This window comes from Trichomycterus rosablanca, chromosome 5 (assembly GCF_030014385.1).
Source record: "Trichomycterus rosablanca isolate fTriRos1 chromosome 5, fTriRos1.hap1, whole genome shotgun sequence".
Taxonomy (NCBI): Eukaryota; Metazoa; Chordata; class Actinopteri; order Siluriformes; family Trichomycteridae; genus Trichomycterus; species Trichomycterus rosablanca.
This window is the reverse complement of record NC_085992.1, coordinates 38,895,831-38,921,717: the sequence shown is the minus strand read 5'-3', so window position 1 is coordinate 38,921,717 and position 25,887 is coordinate 38,895,831. Positions and strand designations below refer to the sequence as shown.

The 25,887-nt window shown below is 40.4% G+C and overlaps 1 protein-coding gene across 1 annotated transcript in view; it reads right to left on the bottom strand.

Annotated features, from left to right (window-relative positions):
• Positions 1 to 25,887, bottom strand: part of pcdh15a (protocadherin-related 15a) — a 483,603-nt gene that overhangs the window by 37,681 nt on the left and 420,035 nt on the right. The window contains exons 30-33 of the mRNA XM_062995172.1: positions 19,254 to 19,430; positions 15,958 to 16,176; positions 13,007 to 13,015; positions 10,243 to 10,386 (exon numbers count right to left, since the gene is read on the bottom strand). Of these exons, the coding sequence (XP_062851242.1) occupies positions 10,243 to 10,386; positions 13,007 to 13,015; positions 15,958 to 16,176; positions 19,254 to 19,430 (549 nt within the window). The remainder of the gene's footprint in view (positions 1 to 10,242; positions 10,387 to 13,006; positions 13,016 to 15,957; positions 16,177 to 19,253; positions 19,431 to 25,887) is intronic.

Genomic DNA, 25,887 nt, shown 5'->3' with positions numbered 1-25,887 from the left:
AGCTTCTTCTATTTTAAACTTACTGAGATCTCTGTTGTCCTGGGAACAATCAAAGCCTTAGATATTGTTTTATATTCCTGCCATGATTTACTGTCAGTTCCTTGGACTGTCAGTTCCTGGCTTGGATTTCTTTTATCTTGACACTGCAGTGTAAATTATCTATACTGAAAGTCCATAGTGTAGGTTGGTCTTTAAAAATGGCAATTATATCTATTCAGAAAACAGTCAGAGGGTCTGAATGAACACACACACACACACACACACACACACACACACACAAAGCTGTCGTTTGTCAGAATGCAATCCAAACAGCTGTCACTGTTCTAAAACAACATCCTTTATCCTTTGGAAAGATGAGACCAGGATAAACTTGTTCCAAAGCAATAGATAGAGTAAAAATGTGGTTAAAAGAAAGCACTGCTTATGATCTGAGGAAGAATATATCATAACTGAAGCACAGAGGAAGTGTTATAGCATGGGCATGCATAGCTGCAAATGAAACTTGTTTCCTAGTATTTACTGATGATGTGACAACTGACAAATGCAGCAGAATGAATTCTGTAGGATACATAACATAACTGATAACTGATCGTGTCATTTTCTGCTCTCTAAAAACAATCCGGCCGTCTTAACCCGCAACGCACACAATGGGTAAATGTTCCAGCCAGCTTCCGGCATAGTGAGGAAGCGTCGCTCCCTACTCCCTCCTTTGGATTGGAATCTCACTTAAAATGGTGGAATACCCTACGAAGTGCACTTCACTGGAACAGCTGGTGTGAATGAAACGCTTCTACATAATTGGCTCTAATGGTTGAAAGATGCTTTCTGAACCAATCAGACCTTCTGATCTACATTTTTAGTAAGAAATGCTGTTTTTTGCATTTATTCAGTTTGCGTCACACAGATGATTGTCAATGAAACGCTTGATTGGCTTTCTAACAAGTTCGTGTTTTACTTCACAATCGGGAAAAGTTTGGAGGTTTTTAATTATAAGCACATTTACAAAATAACGGATTATATTTCTAATGGGACACACGGTTATAAATTTAATAGCATTTAGAAGAACATAAGCTAAGGTAAGCAGTGGTTATGGATTTTTTTTTGCTGTGTTTTGGATTTTGGCCACTGTACCTGATTTACCGCACGCTATTGTTTTGCAATGAAGACAAAACGTATCAGTTTAAGCTTTTAACTGGTACCTTCTTGTTACGGAAATTATATTCATTTGCACAATGACTAGGAAAATAAAGGCACTAAGTAAAACGGCAAAATACAGTCGCTAATCTGTTGTTATTTTTTATCTGAACTTGCTTGTTATTTGTTTCTACGCTACATTTCCAATATATGTTTTGTGTATATTATATTGACATGTGACTTGACTCGGACTCTAGCCTTAAGACTCGTGACTTGACTCGGACTCTAACCTAAAAACTCGTGACTTGACTCGGACTCTAGCCTAAAGACTCGTGACTTGACTCAGACTCGTATTTTGTGACTTGTGAACATCTCTGATCCACAGTAGATTTTGCAAAGCATTATGTGAAAAGACAACATTTTAAGCAACTTAAAAGGAATACATCACATTTATCTTTGTACTGAACAACAGGAAGAGACGTATTATATATTATATAGCAGTATTAGTAACACAGCCATGCAGCACTGCTAGTTTGATTCATTCTGACAAGTAAATCAAGAATATTTGCAGTGACAGTCAGTCTCAGGGTGAAAGATTTGTAAAGAAAAGAGGCAGGCTAATAGTGTGAGGAATTGGGAATGCTGCTTACATACATTGCTATTTAGATGAATAACCTCTACCTCTTTCTGCAACACTACGGGCACATGTATTACTTATAGATACAGTGTATCACAAAAGTGAGTACACCCCTCACATTTCTGCAGATATTTAAGTATATCTTTTCATGGGACAACACTGACAAAATGACACTTTGACACAATGAAAAGTAGTCTGTGTGCAGCTTATATAACAGTGTAAATTTATTCTTCCCTCAAAATAACTCAATATACAGCCATTAATGTCTAAACCACCGGCAACAAAAGTGAGTACACGCCTTAGTGAAAGTTCCTAAAGTGTAAATATTTTGTGTGGCTACCATTATTTCCCAAAACTGCCTTAACTCTCCTGGGCATGGAGTTTACCAGAGCTTCACAGGTTGCCACTGGAATGCGTTTCCACTCCTCCATGACGACATCACGGAGCTGGCGGATATTCGAGACTTTGCGCTCCTCCACCTTCCGCTTGAGGATGCCCCAAAGATGTTCTATTGGGTTTAGGTCTGGAGACATGCTTGGCCAGTCCATCACCTTTACCCTCAGCCTCTTCAATAAAGCAGTGGTCGTCTTAGAGGTGTGTTTGGGGTCATTATCATGCAGGAACACTGCCCTGCGACCCAGTTTCCGGAGGGAGGGGATCATGCTCTGCTTCAGTATTTCACAGTACATAATGGAGTTCATGTGTCCCTCAATGAAATGTAACTCCCCAACACCTGCCGCACTCATGCAGCCCCAGACCATGGCATTCCCACCACCATGCTTGACTGTAGGCATGACACACTTATCTTTGTACTCCTCACCTGATTGCCGCCACACATGCTTGAGACCATCTGAACCAAACAAATTAATTTTGGTCTCATCAGACCATAGGACATATTTCCAGTAATCCATGCCCTTTGTTGACATGTCTTCAGCAAACTGTTTGTGGGCTTTCTTGTGTAGAGACTTCAGAAGAGGCTTCCTTCTGGGGTGACAGCCATGCAGACCAATTTGATGTAGTGTGCGGTGTATGGTCTGAGCACTGACAGGCTGACCCCCCACCTTTTCAATCTCTGCAGCAATGCTGACAGCACTCCTGCGCCTATCTTTCAAAGACAGCAGTTGGATGTGACGCTGAGCACGTGCACTCAGCTTCTTTGGACGACCAACGCGAGGTCTGTTCTGAGTGGACCCTGCTCTTTTAAAACGCTGGATGATCTTGGCCACTGTGCTGCAGCTCAGTTTCAGGGTGTTGGCAATCTTCTTGTAGCCTTGGCCATCTTCATGTAGCGCAACAATTCGTCTTTTAAGATCCTCAGAGAGTTCTTTGCCATGAGGTGCCATGTTGGAACTTTCAGTGACCAGTATGAGAGAGTGTGAGAGCTGTACTACACACCTGCTCCCTATGCACACCTGAGACCTAGTAACACTAACAAATCACATGACATTTTGGAGGGAAAATGACAAGCAGTGCTCAATTTGGACATTTAGGGGTGTAGTCTCTTAGGCGTGTACTCACTTTTGTTGCCGGTGGATTAGACATTAATGGCTGTATATTGAGTTATTTTGAGGGAAGAATACATTTACACTGTTATATAAGCTGCACACAGACTACTTTTCATTGTGTCAAAGTGTCATTTTGTCAGTGTTGTCCCATGAAAAGATATACTTAAATATCTGCAGAAATGTGAGGGGTGTACTCACTTTTGTGATACACTGTATATAGATTTTTCCAGCATTTACCAACAATATAAGCAGCATTATTAATCAGAAACTTCCTATCCCTACTGCAAGCAGCAGAATTATAAAGCATCACTATTAGTAGGGAATAGTGAGGGCTGCCTACTAAAAGAGGCAACAAAAACATACAGATGTATGTGACTTACTGAACCATGAGATGATTAAAACAATAAAGAAATGCTGACAAAATCTAAAACACAAACATGCATTTATAAGCTAAAAGAAAAGGTAGACATGTGACGCTGTTCTTTACTAAACTTTACATGTGTATTAATCTAGCATGTGTTATTTGCTACAAATTTGCTAAAAAATATGACACTTACATTAACCAAGCAAAAAAAAATTGCTTAAATTATACACCTATCACAATATCTCATCTTAGCCTACACTATATCATTAGGTTGACTGGGTTCAGGGCTGGTTTTAGATAATTATGAAGTGGATACAGAAAGCCCACTTTCCACTGACGTTTTGCATAATTTATAGTGTTTCGATTTGAATTAGCAAGCATATAATTGACATTTTAAACCATCAATCTACACCTAATAACCAATTACAACCCCAAATGAGAAAAAGTTGAGACAGTATGGAAAATGCAAATAAAATAAAAATGAGGTGTTCCTTACATTTACTTTGACTTTTATTTGATTGCAGACAGTTTGAACCTGAGATATTTTATGTTTTATCTGCTCGGCTTTATTTCATTTGTTAATATACCTCCATTCCTGCATTTCAGGCCTGCAAAAAGTTGGGACGGAGGCAATTTAGGGCTAGTAATGAGGTGAAAAAACTAAATAATGATGTGATTCCAAACAGGTGATGTCAACAGGTGATTGTAATCATGGTTTGGTACAAAAGCAGCATTCAGGTAAGGCTGAGTCTTTAATAAGCAAAGATGTACAGAGGATCTCCAGTTTGTCAACAAATGTGTGAGAAAATGATTTAAATGTTTAAAAACAATGTACCTCAAAGAAAGATTGGAAGGGATTTGCATATTTCTCCTCTACAGTACATAATATCATTAATCGATTCAAGGAATTAAGAGGAATTTCAGTGCATAAAAGCCAAGGGAGCAAGCTTAAGCTGAACGCCCGTGATCTTCGTTTCCAGGGACGTCCATGCATTTTTTCAACAAGACAATGCAAAACCACACACTGCACACATTACAAAGGCATGACTGTGGAAGAAGAGGGTACGGGTACTGGACTGGCCTGCCTGCAGTCCTGACCTGTCCCCAAAAGAGAATGTGTGGAGAATTTTGAAATTAAAAATGCGACAACGACGACCCTGTACTGTTGCACATCTTAAGACGTGTTTGCAGGAAGAATGAGACAAAATAAAAGCTGAAACACTAAATCACTTGGTCTCCTCTGTGTCAAAATGTATTTTAAGTGTGGTGAAAAGGAATGGCAACATTACAAAGTGGTAAATGCTTTACTGTCCCAACTTTTTTTGGAATGTGTTGCAGGCCTGAAATGCAGGAATGGATGTTTATTAATAAATTAAATGAAGTTGAGCAGATAAAACATGAAATATCTCAGGTTCTTCCTGTCTGCAGTCAAATAAAAGTCAAAGTAAATGTAAGAAACTCTGTGTTTTTATTATTTGCATTTTCCATGCTGTCCCAACTCCATGCTGATTTGGGGTTGTATGTTGAAGTAAAACGTGTTATGAAAGTAATTAAAAAAACAAACAAACTGAAATGTCTTATTTACAGGAGTAATCAAACCCTTTATGTAACACCTTGTATTAAACAAAACCCCTTCGACAGTAATTGCAACTACAAGAGTTCTTGGATACGTCTCTATAAATCTTGCACACCTGGATTTGGGCAGTTTGTCCTATTCTTAAAAGCAGATAATTTTAAGCTTTGTCAGACTGGATCATAAGCATCTGTAAACCATCTCTGTAAATCTGGATGCCCTCTTCATGGTTCCCCACAAATGTTTAATAGTGTTCTTAAGTCTGGGCTTTGTCTGGGCCGTTTAGGACATTTAGACATTTACCCCTAAGCCACTCCAGTGTTTTTTTGGCTGTTAAAAAATAAACCATCAGCTGTTAGTGTCAACTGTCACCCTCTGGAGGAGGTGTTCTTCAAAAATGTTCCTGTAAATGGCTGCATTAATACATTCTTCCATTCTTATTAGACTACTGTCCCTGCCTCTGAGAAGTATCCCCAAAGCATAATGCTGCCACCAACATTTTTTACTGTAGAGATAGTATTATCTGGGTGATATAGAGTGTCTGTTCTTTGCCAGACATAGTGCTGTCTGTTCTACCTAAAGAGTCTAGTTTTTATCTCATCAGATCTAAAAATATTTGTCCCTAAACATGCTGCTTAGCAAATTCCATGTGATGCTTTTAGTGGCTATTTTTAACACTCTTTTTTTTAAAGTGCTGTAGATATTGCTGTCTGTCCTCCTCCGATCTCTGCAAAGAACTTCTTGTTTTTTAGAGTGATTGTTGTGGGGTCTTTCTCAACTCTCTGAACACAGCCATCATTGTCCGGCTGCCCAATTTGGCTAACAGCAAACTCTTGGAGAATTCAAGGTTTGCAAGCTTCTTCTATTTTAATATGATTGAGATGACTGTGGTCTTCTTGTTCACTTGCTGCCTAATACAGTGTATCACAAAAGTGAGTACACCCCTCACATTTCTGCAAATATTTCATTATATCTTTTCATGGGACAACACTATAGACATGAAACTTGGATATAACTTAGAGTAGTCAGTGTACAGCTTGTATAGCAGTGTAGATTTACTGTCTTCTGAAAATAACTCAACACACAGCCATTAATGTCTAAATAGCTGGCAACATAAGTGAGTACACCCCACAGTGAACATGTCCAAATTGTGCCCAAATGTGTCGTTGTCCCTCCCTGGTGTCATGTGTCAAGGTCCCAGGTGTAAATGGGGAGCAGGGCTGTTAAATTTGGTGTTTTGGGTACAATTCTCTCATACTGGCCACTGGATATTCAACATGGCACCTCATGGCAAAGAACTCTCTGAGGATGTGAGAAATAGAATTGTTGCTCTCCACAAAGATGGCCTGGGCTATAAGAAGATTGCTAACACCCTGAAACTGAGCTACAGCATGGTGGCCAAGGTCATACAGCGGTTTTCCAGGACAGGTTCCACTCGGAACAGGCTTCGCCAGGGTCGACCAAAGAAGTTGAGTCCACGTGTTCGGCGTCATATCCAGAGGTTGGCTTTAAAAAATAGACACATGAGTGCTGCCAGCATTGCTGCAGAGGTTGAAGACGTGGGAGGTCAGCCTGTCAGTGCTCAGACCATACGTTGCACACTGCATCAACTCGGTCTGCATGGTCGTCATCCCAGAAGGAAGCTGACGCACAAGAAAGCCCGCAAACAGTTTGCTGAAGACAAGCAGTCCAAGAACATGGATTACTGGAATGCCCTGTGGTCTGACGAGACCAAGATAAACTTGTTTGGCTCAGATGGTGTCCAGCATGTGTGGCGGCGCCCTGGTGAGAAGTACCAAGACAACTGTATCTTGCCTACAGTCAAGCATGGTGGTGGTAGCATCATGGTCTTGGGCTGCATGAGTGTTGCTGGCACTGGGGAGCTGCAGTTCATTGAGGGAAACATGAATTCCAACATGTACTGTGACATTCCGAAACAGAGCATGATCCCCTCCCTTCGAAAACTGGGCCTCATGGCAGTTTTCCAACAGGATAACGACCCCAAACACAACCTCCAAGATGACAACTGCCTTGCTGAGGAAGCTGAAGGTAAAGGTGATGGACTAAACCCAATTGAGCACCTGTGGCGCATCCTCAAGTGGAAGGTGGAGGAGTTCCAGGTGTCTAACATCCACCAGCTCCGTGATGTCATCATGGAGGAGTGGAAGAGGATTCCAGTAGCAACCTGTGCAGCTCTGGTGAATTCCATGCCCAGGAGGGTTAAGGCAGTGCTGGATAATAATGGTGGTCACACAAAATATTGACACTTTGGGCACAATTTAGACATGTTCACTGTGGGGTGTACTCACTTATGTTGCCAGCTATTTAGACATTAATGGCTGTGTGTTGAGTTATTTTCAGAAGACAGTAAATCTACACTGCTATACAAGTTGTACACTGACTACTCTAAGTTATATCCAAGTTTTATTTCTATAGTGTTGTCCCATGAAAAGATATAATAAAATATTTGCAGAAATGTGAGGGGTGTACTCACTTTTGTGATACACTGTATATCCCACCCACTAACAGGTGCCTCGATGAAGAGATAATCAGTGTTATTCACTTCACCTGTCAGTGGTGATAATGTTATGCCTGGTCGTAATTTAGCTCACCAGTTTGCTGTATGTATGGAAGTAAATTGTTTTATGTACAAACAACACTCATGCATCTCATTAAAAGGTACATAGTAAATCCAGCTCCCAGCATTTTTTTGAAGGCAAAAGAAAAACAGAAGACACTTAAGAAACCCACACAAACATGGGGGATTATAAGCTTTTACATTTGCAGTATTTAGCAGACGCTTGTATCCAAAGCGACTTACAATTATAACTAAACACAATTTGAGCATTTGAGGATTCAGGGCTTTGCTCAGGGAACCAACAGAGGCAACTTGGTGGCGGTGGTATCGTAATCGCTATGCTACCCCTGCCCCTAAGCATCTTCACTTAGACTGTACTTCAGGTACTTAATGATGTTAATAATTTGTAATGATAATGTATTAATATAGTATAACATGTTGTATAACAGAGTAATTTAATGATACGATACATCCCACATCCCTATTAATAGCTCACTAGTTTGCTGTATGTATGGAATTAAATTGTTTTATGTACAGACAACACTCATGTATCTCATTAAAAAGGGTAAAGTAAGTAGTAAATCAACCTCCCAGCATGTATATGAAGATGAAAGAAAAACAGAAGACACTTAAGAAACCCACACAAACATGGGGGATTATAAGCTTTTACATTCGCAGCATTTAGCAGACGCTTGTATCCAAAGCGACTTACAATTATGACTGAACACAATTCGAGCATTTGAGGATTAAGGGCTTTGCTCAGGGAACCAACAGAAGCAACTTGGTGGTGGTGGTATCGTAACCACTAAGCTACCCCTGCCCCTAAGCATCTCCACTTAGACTGTACTTCAGGTACTTAATGATGTTAATAATTTGTAATGATAATGTAATAATATAGTATAACGTGTTGTATAACAGAGTAATTTAATGATACGATACATCCCACATCCCTATTAATAGCTCACCATGTATCCCATTAAAAAGGGTAAAGTACGTAGTAAATCCACCTCTCAGCATGTATATGAAGGTGAAAGGGGATTATAAGCATTTACATTTGCAGCATTTAGCAGACGCTTGTATCCAAAGCGACTTACAATTATGACTAAACACAATTTGAGCATTTGAGGATTCAGGGCTTTGCTCAGGGAACCAACAGAAGCAACTTGGTGGTGGTGGTATCGTAACCGCTAGGCTACCCCTGCCCCTAAGCATCTCCACTTAGACTGTAATGTAGTTCATGGCAGTAACTGTATGTTCAGCATTATTAGATGAATTGCTACTGAATGTCAATAATAACCCAATAATGCAAAAGCTTCCTAAAAGCTCACTTCAGAGAAAAATTATTAAAGAAAAGTAACCTTAAATAAGTCAAAACTCAATCATTCTAACCTTTCTCACCAGCTTCTTTGCCAAATACACATGTCTTTCCACGCTTCTATTCTTTCCTCAAGTATCTTTTGTTTGCTATTAAACTGAAGGTTAAGGAAATTGCCTATCTGTGCTTGACATAATAGATTAAAAACAAATAAAATGTAAAAAAAAAAATCCTGGCCCTGTCTCTTTGAGTTAGCAGCACTATTCATTCCGATTTCATTAAATCAATGCTGTTTTTCCTGTGGGAAACTTCAGTATGCCTCTGCTCAAGTACTAACCATTAACATTTCCAAGCAGATTTAAGAGTGTCTTTAACTTCGCATTGAGCTCTACTAGAACTGATGACAGGACGTGTGCTAGTTCACAGCATTGCGGGCACAGAGACCATAAAATGGACAAAATAAAAAAACTAATTTAGTCCAGATCTGATTCCCTGTAGAACACAGAGCACACTGCTTTCCCCTTACAAAGAGAGTCATAAATGGCCTTTATAGGAGAAAACTGCATCTAGCTTCTAAATGATAAATATCAGGTCACTGCTTTTCTGTTAACAGCATTCCTCATAAACGTTCACTTACATTTATTATAAACATTCACACAATTTATTCTTTAAATTTGGCCTGGAATTAAGAACCTTATTACCATAAAAAGTTGGGACATTGTGTACTGCAGTAGAAAATGAATATGTGGTTTGTTAATTCTCTTGAATCTTTATTTGACTGAAGGTAGAAAAAAAAGATTTTCAATGTTTTTACTGATAAATCTTGTGTGTAAGGAGTAACTAGCGTTTTCTGTCATGAATGTAACCAAAAGTGTAAAACATGACGTTAAAATCCTAATAAACAAACTTCGCATAAAAATTTGCGTTTAGTCAGTTGTCAGACGCTGTCCTGCAAAGTGACTCACAAAAACAACTAAATCCTCCATACAAAAGAGAAATTTGTAGAGAAATGAGTAAATAAGAGTAGAATAAACATTTCCCTTCACTGTATAAAATGAACACTGACTCATCCATCCACCCACACACACACACACACTTCTTCTAAAGGTCAAAGGTAACAAAGAAATTCGACTTACATTTTTCCATCTCCCAGTTCTTCGTAGAGATTGGCTGGAGCTGAGGTTGGTGCTGAAGCAGGAGCCACAGGGGGAGCCACGGGAGTTTTGGTAGAAGCAAGAGACCTCTGGATGCGGGCGGTTTTGGCACATTCGGCTTGTTTCCTGTAAACAATGTGAATAAAAAGTTTAACTTTTATCAGGAACAAAAAAAAAAAATATATATATATATATTTTCACTTTTACATACAGAACATTTAGCAGCATTTACGGCTTGTTTAACAAAAGTGTCTACAATTGGAAGATGTGGATGTCAATCGAACACGATGGACCAATTAGAATTGACGCAGAGTTTTTTCTGTTAAAGTTTCGTCACGTTTTTAGATTATTAAAAACCAAAGTGCGCTTATTAAAAACCTGCTGGATTTTGAAGAGGACAACGGGAAATGGGAAACGGTGTCGTTTGTTTTGTTTCATAACACTAATGGATTAATCGTTAGGGATGTGAGAGATCTCCAAGCCGGGACAAGACAGGTTCTTTATCTCAGGTGAGCGATTTATCATTTACAAATGATTGTGTTTATTGTGTTTAAACATTGTGTTTAGATGTGGCAGTAGTAGATGATTTTTTAAAATGCTAAAAGTTTAAGTAGATCAGTGTGTTTTAATTTCTGAATGGCTGTTGAGTTGTAGATCAGTGGCACATGTTAATGATGTCATCAAATGTGAGTGGCAATAAACGGCACTCTGTTGGAACGTACGTATCTTCGTGTGTTATTTGTTTTACACACAAACAATGGCCTTATGTACATTAAGTGTTATTTACATTAAGCAACAGTATTGGATGTGATTACATGTTTTTTCCTTGCGATATCCGATCCAGTGATTTGGGCCAATATGTACCAACCCTAATATATATTTTCCCTACTTGATGTACCAATGTCCCAGAAAAGCAAAGATCACACACAGTCTTGGCAGTTAATGCCAGACATGTGTTTTAAATTACAGTGGACCCTTGGGTTACGAACGGTTTACCATACAAACATTTTGGGTTACGAACGATCTTTTTCAACTTAACGTACAAACAAATTTTTAATTACGAACCGAAATTCGCGAAACACATGACGTCACGAAAAAGTTGACTCAGACCGACTCTCTCTCTCTCTCTCTCTCTATATATATATATATATATATATACAGTGTATCACAAAAGTGAGTACACCCCTCACATTTCTGCAGATATTTAAGTATATCTTTTCATGGGACAACACTGACAAAATGACACTTTGACACAATGAAAAGTAGTCTGTGTGCAGCTTATATAACAGTGTAAATTTATTCTTCCCTCAAAATAACTCAATATACAGCCATTAATGTCTAAACCACCGGCAACAAAAGTGAGTACACCCCTAAGAGACTACACCCCTAAATGTCCAAATTGAGCACTGCTTGTCATTTTCCCTCCAAAATGTCATGTGACTCGTTAGTGTTACTAGGTCTCAGGTGTGCATAGGGAGCAGGTGTGTTCAATTTAGTAGTACAGCTCTCACACTCTCTCATACTGGTCACTGAAAGTTCCAACATGGCACCTCATGGCAAAGAACTCTCTGAGGATCTTAAAAGACGAATTGTTGCGCTACATGAAGATGGCCAAGGCTACAAGAAGATTGCCAACACCCTGAAACTGAGCTGCAGCACAGTGGCCAAGATCATCCAGCGTTTTAAAAGAGCAGGGTCCACTCAGAACAGACCTCGCGTTGGTCGTCCAAAGAAGCTGAGTGCACGTGCTATATATATATACAGTGAGCAAACATTTGGACAGCGGAATGTGTTTTTCTGGTGTTTTCTTTATATTTTGTAAAATTCTATATTAAAATGACCTCAAAGAATGTGCAGAGAAAGTGTAGTGGTGAGAAAATGAAAAAATCTATTACTATTTGTTGTTGTATAATTACTCCTGCCAGTATCTGTCACTGTGTGTATCAGGCAGAGGGGACAGTGAGTGAGTTTGAGAGAGAAGAAGGAATTCGGCTCAGTAAAGTATTCTTTCTATCGTGCAATTACACCTACAAAATACAACACTATTGAAATAAAGAAGGAAATAATAGAGAAATATGAGAGTTATTGTTGTTTCTGGTAGATACATTTTATAAAACAAAAAGAAGGAAATGTATTATGGTGTATAGTACAGCACACGTACTGTACTGAAATGTGATGTGTGTTTTTGTGTACAGTACAGTACTACTGTACTACTGTTTATTACAGGAATGTCTGTTCTATTATTTAAGATTTAAAGGAAAATATACTTGTATTTATAACAAAAATACTATTTAAGACATTAGAGAGTTTAGGTGAGGGGGTGGTTTGGGAGGTCTGGCACGGATGAATTCTATTTACATTATTTCTTATGGGAAAAATAGGTTTAACTAGGTTTAACATTTTGACTTATGAACAGCCCTTCGGAACCAATTAAATTCGTAAGTCAAGAGTCTAATGTATTCAAGCAATGAAAATTCATGTCATTTACTCCATCTGTGTTGATCTGAGGTAAAAGAAACATATTTATTTAGTCCTCCAGAATTGTGATGAAATGCCAGAGCAAACCCTTCCTGTCCATTCTCAAAAGAATATATAACAGTAATAAAACAGAAAGTGGCGCCAAATATCCTTTATTCATCACCGCTAATCCACCTTTGATTTGTGTTCACATTTAAATAAGCGAGCACAATAATGAGGACGTGGGTGTTTCAGTGCATAATTTAAGAAATGAATGAAGAACACTTACTCTTTGAATCTGACGGGCGGGTCCACGCACAGCCACAATGGAAAAAGGGAAAAAAGAAGACAAGGGACAAGAGGTATTGTTAGATAATTAGCCCAGCAATATTTTCTTATCAAAACATGACATGCTGTATAAATTAGGGGAAAAAACGGGATTTTCCTCAAGGCAACTGGAGTCGGAGTTTTAATGATAATGAGAAGCTCTTTATGTGGGTCGACGTGACTCTGTCGCTGCAAGCCATGGAACGTACATTATTTCTCCCTACTTTGCTATCCCTGATAGGGATAAAAGCTCAGTCTGGAGGATAACTCACACTTATCTCAAATCTCTCTTCATCGCACTGCTGGGAGAGAAATGAGCTTCCAGCATCTCTCTCTTTCTCTCTCTCTCTCTCTTTCCTTTTTTTTTTATCTCTCTCTACTTGATCTATCCCTATCTTTCCCTCTGTTGCATTCACATGCAGAAACTCTATCTCTCTCTCTCTGCAAGCAACGATTTGTCCTACTGAAAGCAATTATGCACAGGATAAAAGAGATCCCAGTGTGTAAAAGTGATGCACACTCAAGACCTGATTCCCAGCCAATAACTAATCAGATTTAACATCACTGCACCGGTTAAAGAAAAGCATTCGATGATAGTATTGTTATCTCAATGTTCATGCAGCTGAATAAAGATGCGCCGAGGCACATGCTGGGTACTTAACACTAAAACTACACACGCATTGGGATTCAGACTGCGGACATAACTCTGAACTTAGGCGCTCACCCGACAGTTCCTACGAGATATATGTACAACTGCAAAGTTTCCTCAAAGTACCTGTATTTTATTTGCAATTCTAAACTTAAATGTAAATACGTTTTCCTTGTGTGATATTCAGCATCAGTGTGGTTTCCGATATTTACCAGGAAAGTAGTCTGTACTTTACCACAATATTGTAAGTCTATGATTTATTTTATGCGGTGGCTCGGTGGGTAGCACTGTCGCCTCACAGCAAGAAGGTCCTGGGTTGGATCCCCAGGCGGGGCGGTCCCAGTCATTTCTGTGTGGAGTTTGCATGTTCTCCCCATGTCTGCATGGGTTTCCTCCGGGAGCTCCGGTTTCCTCCCACAGTCCAAAAACATGCAGTCAGGTTAGTTGGAGACACTGAATTGCCCTATAGGTGAATGGATGTGTGTATGTATGTGTGCGTGTGTGTGTATGTGTGTCTGCCCTGTGATGGACTTGCGCCCCGTCCAGGGTGTTACTTTGTGCCTTGCGCCCATTGAAAAGCTGGGATAGGCTCCAGCACCCCCCCTCAACCCTGATTGGATAAGCGGTTAAGAAAGTAAGTGAGTTTTTCTCCCATTTTCTCCCAGTTTAGTGTAGTCAATTTGTCTTTCGCTGCTGGGGGATACCCAATTTCTTGCAGTTAGGGTAGGTATATTGCTGCTCACACCTCCTTTAACTCACGCGCAGCCACCAATGCACTCTGCACAGGCACCTCTATCCGCCAATCAGGGTCCTTACACAGCTTTTGAAAACCCCGCCCACATATTCCGGTCATCCCTCCCTGCAGGCACTGCCAATTATGTCTGCTAGAAAAAAATTAGTCCTTTATATTTGTGATTCAAGAAAGTCTTATATAGCATTTGTATAGAGTATTTGTACAGCTCTTTAATTTATCTTTACTTAATCTGTTCTACATCATGATATGGTTTGACAGGTACATGATTAAGCATCTAATTAGTATAATTAGCTTGATCTGACATGTGCATGTGTCACAGACAATCCAACATATCCAATAAATCACAGATTTATTATATTATACGTAGAATTGTATGGCACTGGTGGCACCTACAAAATGAGATGGGGGATAATTGCAACCACTAATTGATGCCCCTTTCCCACAAAAAGATACCCTATGCTCAGGTATGTTTTTAAATCCGACATTTAGAGGTTGTTCCAATCAGCGTCACTTAAAAGTATCAACTGTTAATGGTATGCTGGTCATGATGGCTATATTCCTACATGTTTGCATTCCTAAAGAGCTGTAAATACATTGTAACTGGCTGTACCTGTCTGACGAATTAATACGCACCTGCTAACCAATCAGAAAGAACATGTTATGTAACTGCAGAATAAACTGAATTAAGTAGAACCTTAACAGCACCATGATATAGGTTTTTCTCTTTTTGTCTCCGTGGTAACATAAAAGCCGGCCAGCCAGTTGCCATAATCTTGAAATGTTGGTTGAGGTGTGACAAAGCAGTGTGAAGAGCAGAGAGAATGTAGTAGATCTATCCCAAACAGCTGTAATTAATCTGCTTTCACACAGTGCTGGTGGGAAGATTAGACCGTCAGCATGGATAATCGCATGAAAATACCCTGCTTATTACCTGCCATGGATTCACATCACTTTCCCTCGAATTTCCCTATTCATCCATCACTTTAATCTCTTTCGCTTTATCTATTTCTCCTCCAGCTTTGAAACTTTCCCCCCCTTAACCCTTGATAATCTCAGGTCTCTCTACACCCATCAGCCATAACATTAAAACCACCTCCTTGTTTCTACACTCACTGTCCATTTTATCAGCTCCACTTACCATATAGAAGCACTATATACTATACAGATACTATATACATATATAGCCCCATCACCCAAATAATACCCGCTCTGTAGTGGTCCTGGGAGAGTCCTGACCATTGAAGAACAGCATGAAAGGGGGCTATCAAAGCATGCAGAGAAACAGATGGACAGCGAGTGTAGAGACAAGGAGGTGGTTTTAATGTTATGGTTGATAGGTGTATATATATATATATATATATATATATACATATATATATATATATATACAGTAACTCTAAACTCTAAAAGACCAATGGATCCACAAATTCCAGGCAGAAAAGCACCTTGTTGATCACACAAAGGATTTCAGTCCTACTCACGGATTGCTGGTCCTCATGGCAGTACTTACTGTTTGTATGTGACCATGATGATGAGGATAGCAGGGATGCAGCACACAATAATGATAATGGCCAGAGCCAGCAGTGCCCCCTCTGTGTAGCCCACAGCCTGAGCAGCCTTCTTCACCGTGGCGACGATATCTGGAGAGCGGATCTCTAAAATTCTCCCTCCTTCACCCAGATAAGGCTGGAACTCTTTATTAATGTCCAGAATCTTACCGTCCAGAAACCTGGCAGTGAAAAATAGAACACATTATGTGGTCCAAACATTTATCAGCATTTACAATGAAAAAAACAGCACATGAAATAGGGCTGCAGTACACAAAACACAGCTGAACGAAGTTACATTGTTACAGTATGTACAGTATTATGGTATTGTTGAATTTTTTATACTGGGCGGCACGGTGGCTCAGTGGGTAGCACTGTCGCCTCACAGCAAGAAGGTCCTGAGTTCGATCCCCAGGTGGGGTGGTCCGGGTCCTTTCTGTGCGGAGTGTTCATGTTCTCCCCGTGTCCGCGTGGGTTTCCTCCGGGTGTTCCGGTTTCCTCCCACAGTCCAAAAACATGCCACCAGGCTATTGGAAACACTGAATTGTCCTATAGATACCTAGCTGCTAAATGCACAAACCAGTGCATTGAAGTGCCGGTCCCAAGCCCGGATAAAATAAGGAGGGTTGTGTCAGGAAGGGCATCCGGCATAAAAAATTGTGCCAAATCAATGCTGATCCCGCATCCAAACGGGACAAAGGCCGAGGAAGAATAAGAAGTTGAATTTTTTATACTGATTGGTCAGAAGGTGTTAATTCATGTTCTATAACAGCAAAGCTGTGGTGTAAATGTATGATATTGTCATGGCAAGCCCCGGTTCTGGACTTCTTTGCTTGGTGGGGGGCAGTAAAACATAATGGGTGGGCATGTCGTGACGTCGAGGAGCCCTCAGATTTGGTTGATTTTTTTTAAAATCAGAAAGCAATGCATTACACACACACACACACACACACACACACACACATACAGAAAGGTATCAAGTAAAGTTAAGTCTGACAGATTAGCTGCTACTAACTAGTAAGTAACTAGTAAGTAATATTAAGCAATGAATCACCACGTTGAGCAAACGTTACCATGTGGAAGTGAGTTTAATCTTGAAGAAGTGCCCTGATATGTAATCACCTTTCCTATTTACCCTGACAGAACCTGTCTGCTCTACTGGGCTGCTCAAAGCAGTCTGCCTGTTTTATATGACTCAGAGAGCCAATCAGAAATAAGCAAAAAAAATAACTACACACAACAGCAAAACACGTTTTTGTGATTGGTTCAGAAATAATAATAATAATAAAAATAGCCTTTGCTTGCATTGCACTCAGCTCCCTTGAGATCATTGACAAGCTCTTCCCGTGTAATTCTGGACTGACCTCACCTTTCTCAGAATCATTCTTACCCCACCAGGTGAGATCTTGCATGGAGCTCCAGAGTGAGGGTGATTGACTGTGATCTTGTATTTCTTCCATTTTCGAATGATCGCACCAACAGTGGTCTCTTTCTCACCAAGCTTCTTGCTGATGGTCTTGTAGCCCATTCCAGCCTTGTGCAGGTCTACAATCTTGTCCCTGACGTCCTTTGATAGCTCTTTGGTCTTGCCCATGGTGGTCGAGAGATTTGAACGGAAGAAACTGATTCTGTGACAGGTGTCTTTTATACAGGGACAGGACTAATTTGTGTGCCTCATGGGCACATAACCGGTCTGTGGGGGTCAGAATTCTTGCTGGTTGGTAGGGGATCAAATACTTATTTCCCTAAATTAAATACAAATTAATTTATAACTTTTATTTAATGTTTTTTTCTGTATTTTTTGTTGATATTCTGTCTCTCTCTGTTAAAATAAACCTTCCATAAAAATTATAGAGTGTTCAAGTCTTTGTAAGGGGGGAAACTTACAAAATCAGCAGGGGATCAAATACTTATTTCCCCCACTGTATATATATATATATATATATATATATATATATATACACATATATATATATATATATATATATATATATATATATATATATATATACTGATCAGCCATAACATTAAAACCACCTCCTGGTTTCTACACTCACTGTCCATTTTATCAGCTCCACTTACCATATAGAAGCACTTTGTAGTTCTACAATTACTGACTGTAGTCCATCTGTTTTTCTGCATACTTTGTTAACCTGCTTTTACTCTGTTTTTCAATGGACAGGACCACTACAGAGCAGGTATTATTTAGGTGGTGGATCATTCCCAGCACTGTAGTGACACTGACATGGTGGAGTCCAACAGTGATAGTGAGGTGTTTAAAAACTTCATCAGCATTGCTGTGTCTTATCCACTCATACCAGCACAACACACACGAACACACCACCACCATGTCAGTGTCACTGCAGTGTTGAGAATGATCCACCACCTAAATAATACTTACTCTGTAGTGGTCCTGGGAGAGTCCTGACCATTGAAGAACAGGGTGAAAGGGGGCTAACAAAGCAGAGAAACAGATGGACTACAGTCAGTAATTGTAGAAGTACAAAGTGCTTTTATATGGTAAGTGGAGCTGATAAAAGGTGGTTTTAATGTTATGGCTAATCGGTATATATATGTATAAAGGGTCAGGGTGGGTCTGCTTCACTGGTTGAAAGGCAGGAAACCCCCAAACACCCTTACACACACTTACCTAGAAGAAATTTAATATATCCAATTAACCTGCGTGTATGTCTTTCAAGCACCCGAAGGAAACCCACACAGACACAGGGAGAAAGAACCCTAACCACGAATCAAACCCAGGTCCTACTTGCTGTGAGGCAACAGTGCTACCCACCGTGCCACCATGAAACAACATGCTTGGGGATATTATGTTTAGCAGAGTTGTAGTATCAGTGAATTTTAATATGCGCTGCAGATATGAGAACGACCCCTGCACGTCTCTGGAGTAATCAACAACACTCATGTTGAATGAAAATAGACACACGGAACCATCAATAATGCATAATAACCATTATTATGATTTTGTGCCTGAAAGTTATTCAGAATGGGAAAATAATATGATAATATCACTACTAGAAATTTAACAAAGACATAATAATACAATTTTAAATAATGCAAGATGAAAGACAGAAAGCACACAGACTGTCTAGACACAGGCTAATCTAATGCCAAATATCTCTCAAGTGCATCAGACATTATGAAGCAGGGCTGAATACATGGTGCCCAGGTTCTGATTGTTCTCGGTAGGTCGGCTGGTTTGTCTGAGTTTTATATTTATTCGTCTACGTGCGCTGCTTACTTGAAGAGCTCTTGTCGAGATATGGCTCTGTTGGTGAGAGGGTCGATGGCGTACACCTGCAGGTCTGATTTGCTGTAGTCCTCTAATGAATATCCTTCCCCATGCCGCCTTGGCCCGATGGATTCCACTATCACTTTAGCACCAGGGATTTGGTCCTGCACATAGCGCTCCAGAATCCTGCAATCAGAAAAAAAATAAGGGATGGAAGTGACTCAAGCCATGACCACAATTTAACCTGGGAACCAATATACAGTGTATCACAAAAGTGAGTACACCCCTCACATTTCTGCAGATATTTAAGTATATCTTTTCATGGGACAACACTGACAAAATGACACTTTGACACAATGAAAAGTAGTCTGTGTGCAGCTTATATAACAGTGTAAATTTATTCTTCCCTCAAAATAACTCAATATACAGCCATTAATGTCTAAACCACCGGCAACAAAAGTGAGTACACCCCTAAGAGACTACACCCCTAAATGTCCAAATTGAGCACTGCTTGTCATTTTCCCTCCAAAATGTCATGTGATTTGTTAGTGTTACTAGGTCTCAGGTGTGCATAGGGAGCAGGTGTGTTCAATTTAGTAGTACAGCTCTCACACTCTCTCATACTGGTCACTGAAAGTTCCAACATGGCACCTCATGGCAAAGAACTCTCTGAGGATCTTAAAAGACGAATTGTTGCGCTACATGAAGATGGCCAAGGCTACAAGAAGATGCCAACACCCTGAAACTGAGCTGCAGCACAGTGGCCAAGATCATCCAGCGTTTTAAAAGAGCAGGGTCCACTCAGAACAGACCTCGCGTTGGTCGTCCAAAGAAGCTGAGTGCACGTGCTCAGCGTCACATCCAACTGCTGTCTTTGAAAGATAGGCGCAGGAGTGCTGTCAGCATTGCTGCAGAGATTGAAAAGGTGGGGGGTCAGCCTGTCAGTGCTCAGACCATACGCCGCACACTACATCAAATTGGTCTGCATGGCTGTCACCCCAGAAGGAAGCCTCTTCTGAAGTCTCTACACAAGAAAGCCCACAAACAGTTTGCTGAAGACATGTCAACAAAGGACATGGATTACTGGAACCATGTCCTATGGTCTGATGAGACCAAGATTAATTTGTTTGGTTCAGATGGTCTCAAGCATGTGTGGCGGCAATCAGGTGAGGAGTACAAAGATAAGTGTGTCATGCCTACAGTCAAGCATGGTGGTGGGAATGCCATGGTCTGGGGCTGCATGAGTGCAGCAGGTGTTGGGGAGTTACATTTCATTGAGGGACACACGAACTCCAATATGTACTGGGAAATACTGAAGCAGAGCATGATCCCCTCCCTCCGGAAACTGGGTCGCAGGGCAGTGTTCCAGCATGATAATGACCCCAAACACACCTCTAAGACAACCACTGCTTTATTGAAGAGGCTGAGGGTAAAGGTGATGGACTGGCCAAGCATGTCTCCAGACCTAAACCCAATAGAACATCTTTGGGGCATCCTCAAGCGGAAGGTGGAGGAGCGCAAAGTCTCGAATATCCGCCAGCTCCGTGATGTCGTCATGGAGGAGTGGAAAAGCATTCCAGTGGCAACCTGTGAAGCTCTGGTAAACTCCATGCCCAGGAGAGTTAAGGCAGTTCTAAGAAATAATGGTGGCCACACAAAATATTGACACTTCAGGAACTTTCACTAAGGGGTGTACTCACTTTTGTTGCCGGTGGTTTAGACATTAATGGCTGTATATTGAGTTATTTTGAGGGAAGAATAAATTTACACTGTTATATAAGCTGCACACAGACTACTTTTCATTGTGTCAAAGTGTCATTTTGTCAGTGTTGTCCCATAAAAAGATATACTTAAATATCTGCAGAAATGTGAGGGGTGTACTCATTTTTGTGATACACTGTATATGAGCGTAAAGATGAATCTCTATATGAAAATATGGCTGAAGTGTTCTGGTGAACTGAACTCCTTTAGCTCTTAAAGTCCTGATTCGTAAAAGCTATAAAATGCTTTGTTCACCCAGCAGCACACAAAGTAAAGTACATATATGTGTTGAAAATAAGTAATAGGGTTAGGGTTAAGGTTAAGGTTAGTCCAAAATAAGGTAGTTTGTGGGAAAAATAATAATAATACTAATAAATAATAACCATTATTATTTATTATTATTATTAATTAATAATAATAATAAATAGATAAATAATAACAATAATATTAATAATATTAATAATAATAATAAATAATAATAATAAATAGATAAATAATAATAATAATAACCATTATTATTATAAATAAATAGATAATTATAAATAAATAAATAATAATAAATAATAATAATAATAATAATAATAAAATAATAATAATAATACAAAATAATAAAAAAGTTCTCTAGAAAAAAAGTTAATAATAGTAATAATAATTATAACGTGTTTATAAGGTCATTGGAATTATGATTTTTGCTAAGTGATAAGTGCTCAGATGGACCAGCAGTCTGTTACATCAGCATTTTTCATTTTTTCTCCTAGACCCCCCTGTGTCCAAAAAAAATTCCTGGGACCCCCTTAACATGGGTTATGATACTGTTTTTACACTTGGTATCGCGTTGCTCATAGGAAATTTGATGAATCCTCAATGAAGTGAATATCTTGGTATTGTCTGATTTTGGTTGGTAGTAGTGGGTTCACTTCTGGTGAACTGATGGTGGAATCTTCCTCACCTTGGTCTACTTCAGTGGGCCCTGCATCACCAACTGGTATTTGATTTGTGGTGGGCAAATCATATATGTGTCCATTCTTGAAGACCCAACATAAGCGACAGGCAATTTAAAATAGATTTATATGACACCACAAGAGATCTCACATACCCAATAGCCTATTGAATTTCATGTTCCATCATGTGTGAATGTTTTCCTAATTAAATGCAGCTGGACCCCCTTCTAGGCTCACTAAGGCCCCCTGGTTTACTGTGGGCTTACTGTGTTACATAAGTCCTCCATCAGGGTGCAGTAACTGAAACTGACCGATCTAGGTTTGTTTTATTAGGATTTTAACGTCATGTTTTACACTTTGGTTACATTCATGACAGAAACGGTAGTTACTCATTACACAAGATTCATCACTTCTCAAGGTTATATCAAACACAGTCATGGACAATTGTGTATCTCCAATTCACCTCACTTGCATGTCTTTGAGAGGAAACTGAAGCACCTGGAGGAAACCCACACGGACATGGGGAGAACATGCAAACCACACAGAAAGGACCCAGACCGCCCCACCTGGGGATCAAACCCAGGACCTTCTTGCTGTGAGGCGACAGTGCTACCCACTTAACCATCGTGCCTGACCACCAACTGACTGGTCCGCGGCTGTGCAGCCCCATACCCAACAAACTGCGATGCACTGTGGATTCTGACACCTTTCTATCAGAACCAGCATTAACTTCTTCAGCAATTTGAGCTACAGTAGCTCGTCTGTTGGATCGGACCCCCTTCGCTCTCCACGTGCATCAATGAGTCTTGGCCGCCCATGACCCTGCCGCCAGTTTACCACTGTTCCCTCCTTGGACCACTTTTGACAGATACTGACCACTGCAGACCGGGAACACCCCACAAGAGCTGCAGTTTTGGAGATGCTCTGACCCAGTCATCTAGCCATCACAAGCCTTGTCAAACTAACTCAAATCCTTACACTTGCCCATTTTTCCTGCTTCTAACACATCAACTCTGAGGATAAAATGTTCACTTGCTGCCTAATATATCCCGCCCACTAACAGGTGTCGTGATGAAGAGATAATCAGTGTTATTCACTTCACCTGTCAGTGGTCATAATGTTATGCCTTGTCGGTGTATATAGTGTAAATGAAGGGATGATGAGATTTACTTACAGTATACTGCATAAGCACTGCATGAGTCTGTACACTTAGGCAGTACTTACATTTCTTTTACTGAAGTGTTTTTTTTTTTCTTTTGCCTTGAGCAGTATCACACTGAAAACTGATATACGTCTTGTTTTGTAATTAGAAAGCATGTCATGCTCAGTAGAGTCTGATTGTTTATTTAAATGCATCTAATAAGCATGGCAAAACCGTTGGAAACATTTATTTATGTGCAGCTTAATGTTCATTTAGGGTTTAAATTGTTTGTACAATTTCAAGAATATATAATGACATAGAAATAACAGAGCAGAAAGCACAAGAATCCCTCTATTACTATTCCTCACAGCCATCTCTATTTACCACATGCATTACTAGGAAGTACAAACACATTCATTCATTATATTTCATTAAGAAGCATTTTGTGTCCTCTATTCCGTTCAGCCACATCCTCAGTAGATGGTTTTGCTCTATTGATTCTGACAAAGGATAATTCCAAATATAATAAATGTATGAAAATGTTAAGCCAGTGTTTGACTGTAAGATTAGGTAGTAAAACCCATTGCTGTACAAGTATTTAATTTAGCAGCTGTCATCCCTGCCAGCCATTGTTTGCGTAGTCTCTCTGTAAATGGAAATCTGGAATCAGCCAATAAGATATGCAAAGCAGGGTCTATCAGGTAGTCTATTTTTGTTAATACTAAAATGATATCCAATTATCCAATATATTATGTCAAAATGTAAATACCCTGTGTAACGAATTGGGCTAGATAGATATACTTTATTTGTCATATATACATATACACGTGTACAGTACAATGAAATTCTTTCTTCGCATATCCCAGCTTGTTTGAAAGCTGAGGTCAGAGCGCAGGGTCAGCCATCGTACGGTGCCCCTGGAGCAGACAGGGTTAAGGGTCTTGCTCAAGGACCCAACAGTGGCTGCATAGCAGAGCCTGGATTTGAACCGCCAATCTTCCAGTTGATAGCCCAAAGAGGCACTGTACCTTCAGCAACATCATAATAAAGGAATTAATAAGCACCATACAGTACAAAACAAAGGGGTGGCACGGTGGCTCGTTGGGTAGCACTGTCGCCTCCCAGTAAGAAGGTCCTGGGTTCGATCCCCAGGTGGGGCGGTCCGGGTCCTTTCTGTGTGTAGTTTGCATGTTCTCCCCGTGTCTGTGAGGGTTTCCTCCAGGAGCTCCGGTTTCCTCCCACAGTCCAAAAACATGCGGTCAGGTTAATTGGAGACATTTAATTGCCCTATAGGTGAATGGGTGTGTGTGTGTGTGTGTGTGTGTCTGCCCTGCGATGGACTGGTGCCCCATCCAGGGTGTTACTGTGTGCCCTGTGCCCATTGAAAAGCCGGGATAGGGCCGCTCAGGTGGCGCAGCGGTAAAAACACACGCTGGAACCAGAGCTGGGATCTCGAATACATCGTATCAAATCTCAGCTCTGCCTACTGGCTAAGGCTGAGCAGCCACATGAACAACAATTGGCCTGTTGTTCAGATTTGGGCAGGACTAAGCTGGATGGGGTCTCTCTCCCATGACTGGTGCAATTACGCTGCTGGCTGATTGATGGCGCCTGAACAGAGATGAGAAAAGAGTGCTCTCAGGGTGTGTCCTCTCCGTACTGTGCTGAACTGCACTGCACTGCACTCGTCAAAGTGCAGGTGATAAAATGCATACGGCATGATGCCCACGTGTCGGAGGGGGCGTGGGTTAGCTTCATTCTCCTCAATCAGAGCAGGGATCGGCATTGGTGGAGAGGAAGCATGACGCAATCGAGCAATTGGACGAGCTAAAAGGGAGAAAAAGGGGTGAAAATGCATAAACAATATACAATATATATATATACAGTGGGGTCAAAAAGTATTTAGTCAGCCACTGATTGTGCAAGTTCTCCTACTTAGAAAGATGAGAGAGGTCTGTAATTTTCATCATAGGTACACTTCAACTATGAGAGACAAAATGAGAAAAAAAAATCCAGGAAATCACATTGTAGGATTTTTAAAGAATTTATTTGTAAATTATGGTGGAAAATAAGTATTTGGTCAATAACAAAAGTTCAACTCAATACTTTGTAACATAACCTTTGTTGGCGATGACAGAGGTGAAACGTTTCCTGTAAGTCTTCACCAGGTTTGCACTCACTGTAGCTGGTATTTTGGCCCATTCCTCCATGCAGATCTCCTCTAGAGCAGTGATGTTTTGGGGCTGTCGCTGGGCAACACGGACTCCACAAATTTTCTATGGGGTTGAGGTCTGGAGACTGGCTAGGCCACTCCAGGACCTTGAAATGCTTTTTACGGAGCCACTCTTTTGTTGCCCGAGCGGTGTGTTTGGGATCATTGTCATGCTGGAAGACCCAGCCACGTTCCATCTTCAATGCTCTCACTGATGGAAGGAGGCTTTGGCTTAAAATCTCACGATACATGGTCCCGTTCATTCTTCCCTTAACACGGATCAGTCGTCCTGTCCCCTTTGCAGAAAAACAGCCCCAAAGCATGATGTTTCCACCCCCATGCTTCACAGTAGGTATGGTGTTCTTGGGATGCAACTCAGCATTCTTCTTCCTCCAAACACGACGAGTTGAGTTTTTACCAAAAAGTTCCATTTTGGTTTCATCTGACCACATGATATTCTCCCGATCCTCTTCTGGATCATCCATATGCTCTTTGGCAAACTTCAGATGGGCCTGGACATGTACTGGCTTAAGCAGGGGTACACGCCTGGCACTGCAGGAATTGAGTCCCTCTCGGCGTAGTGTGTTA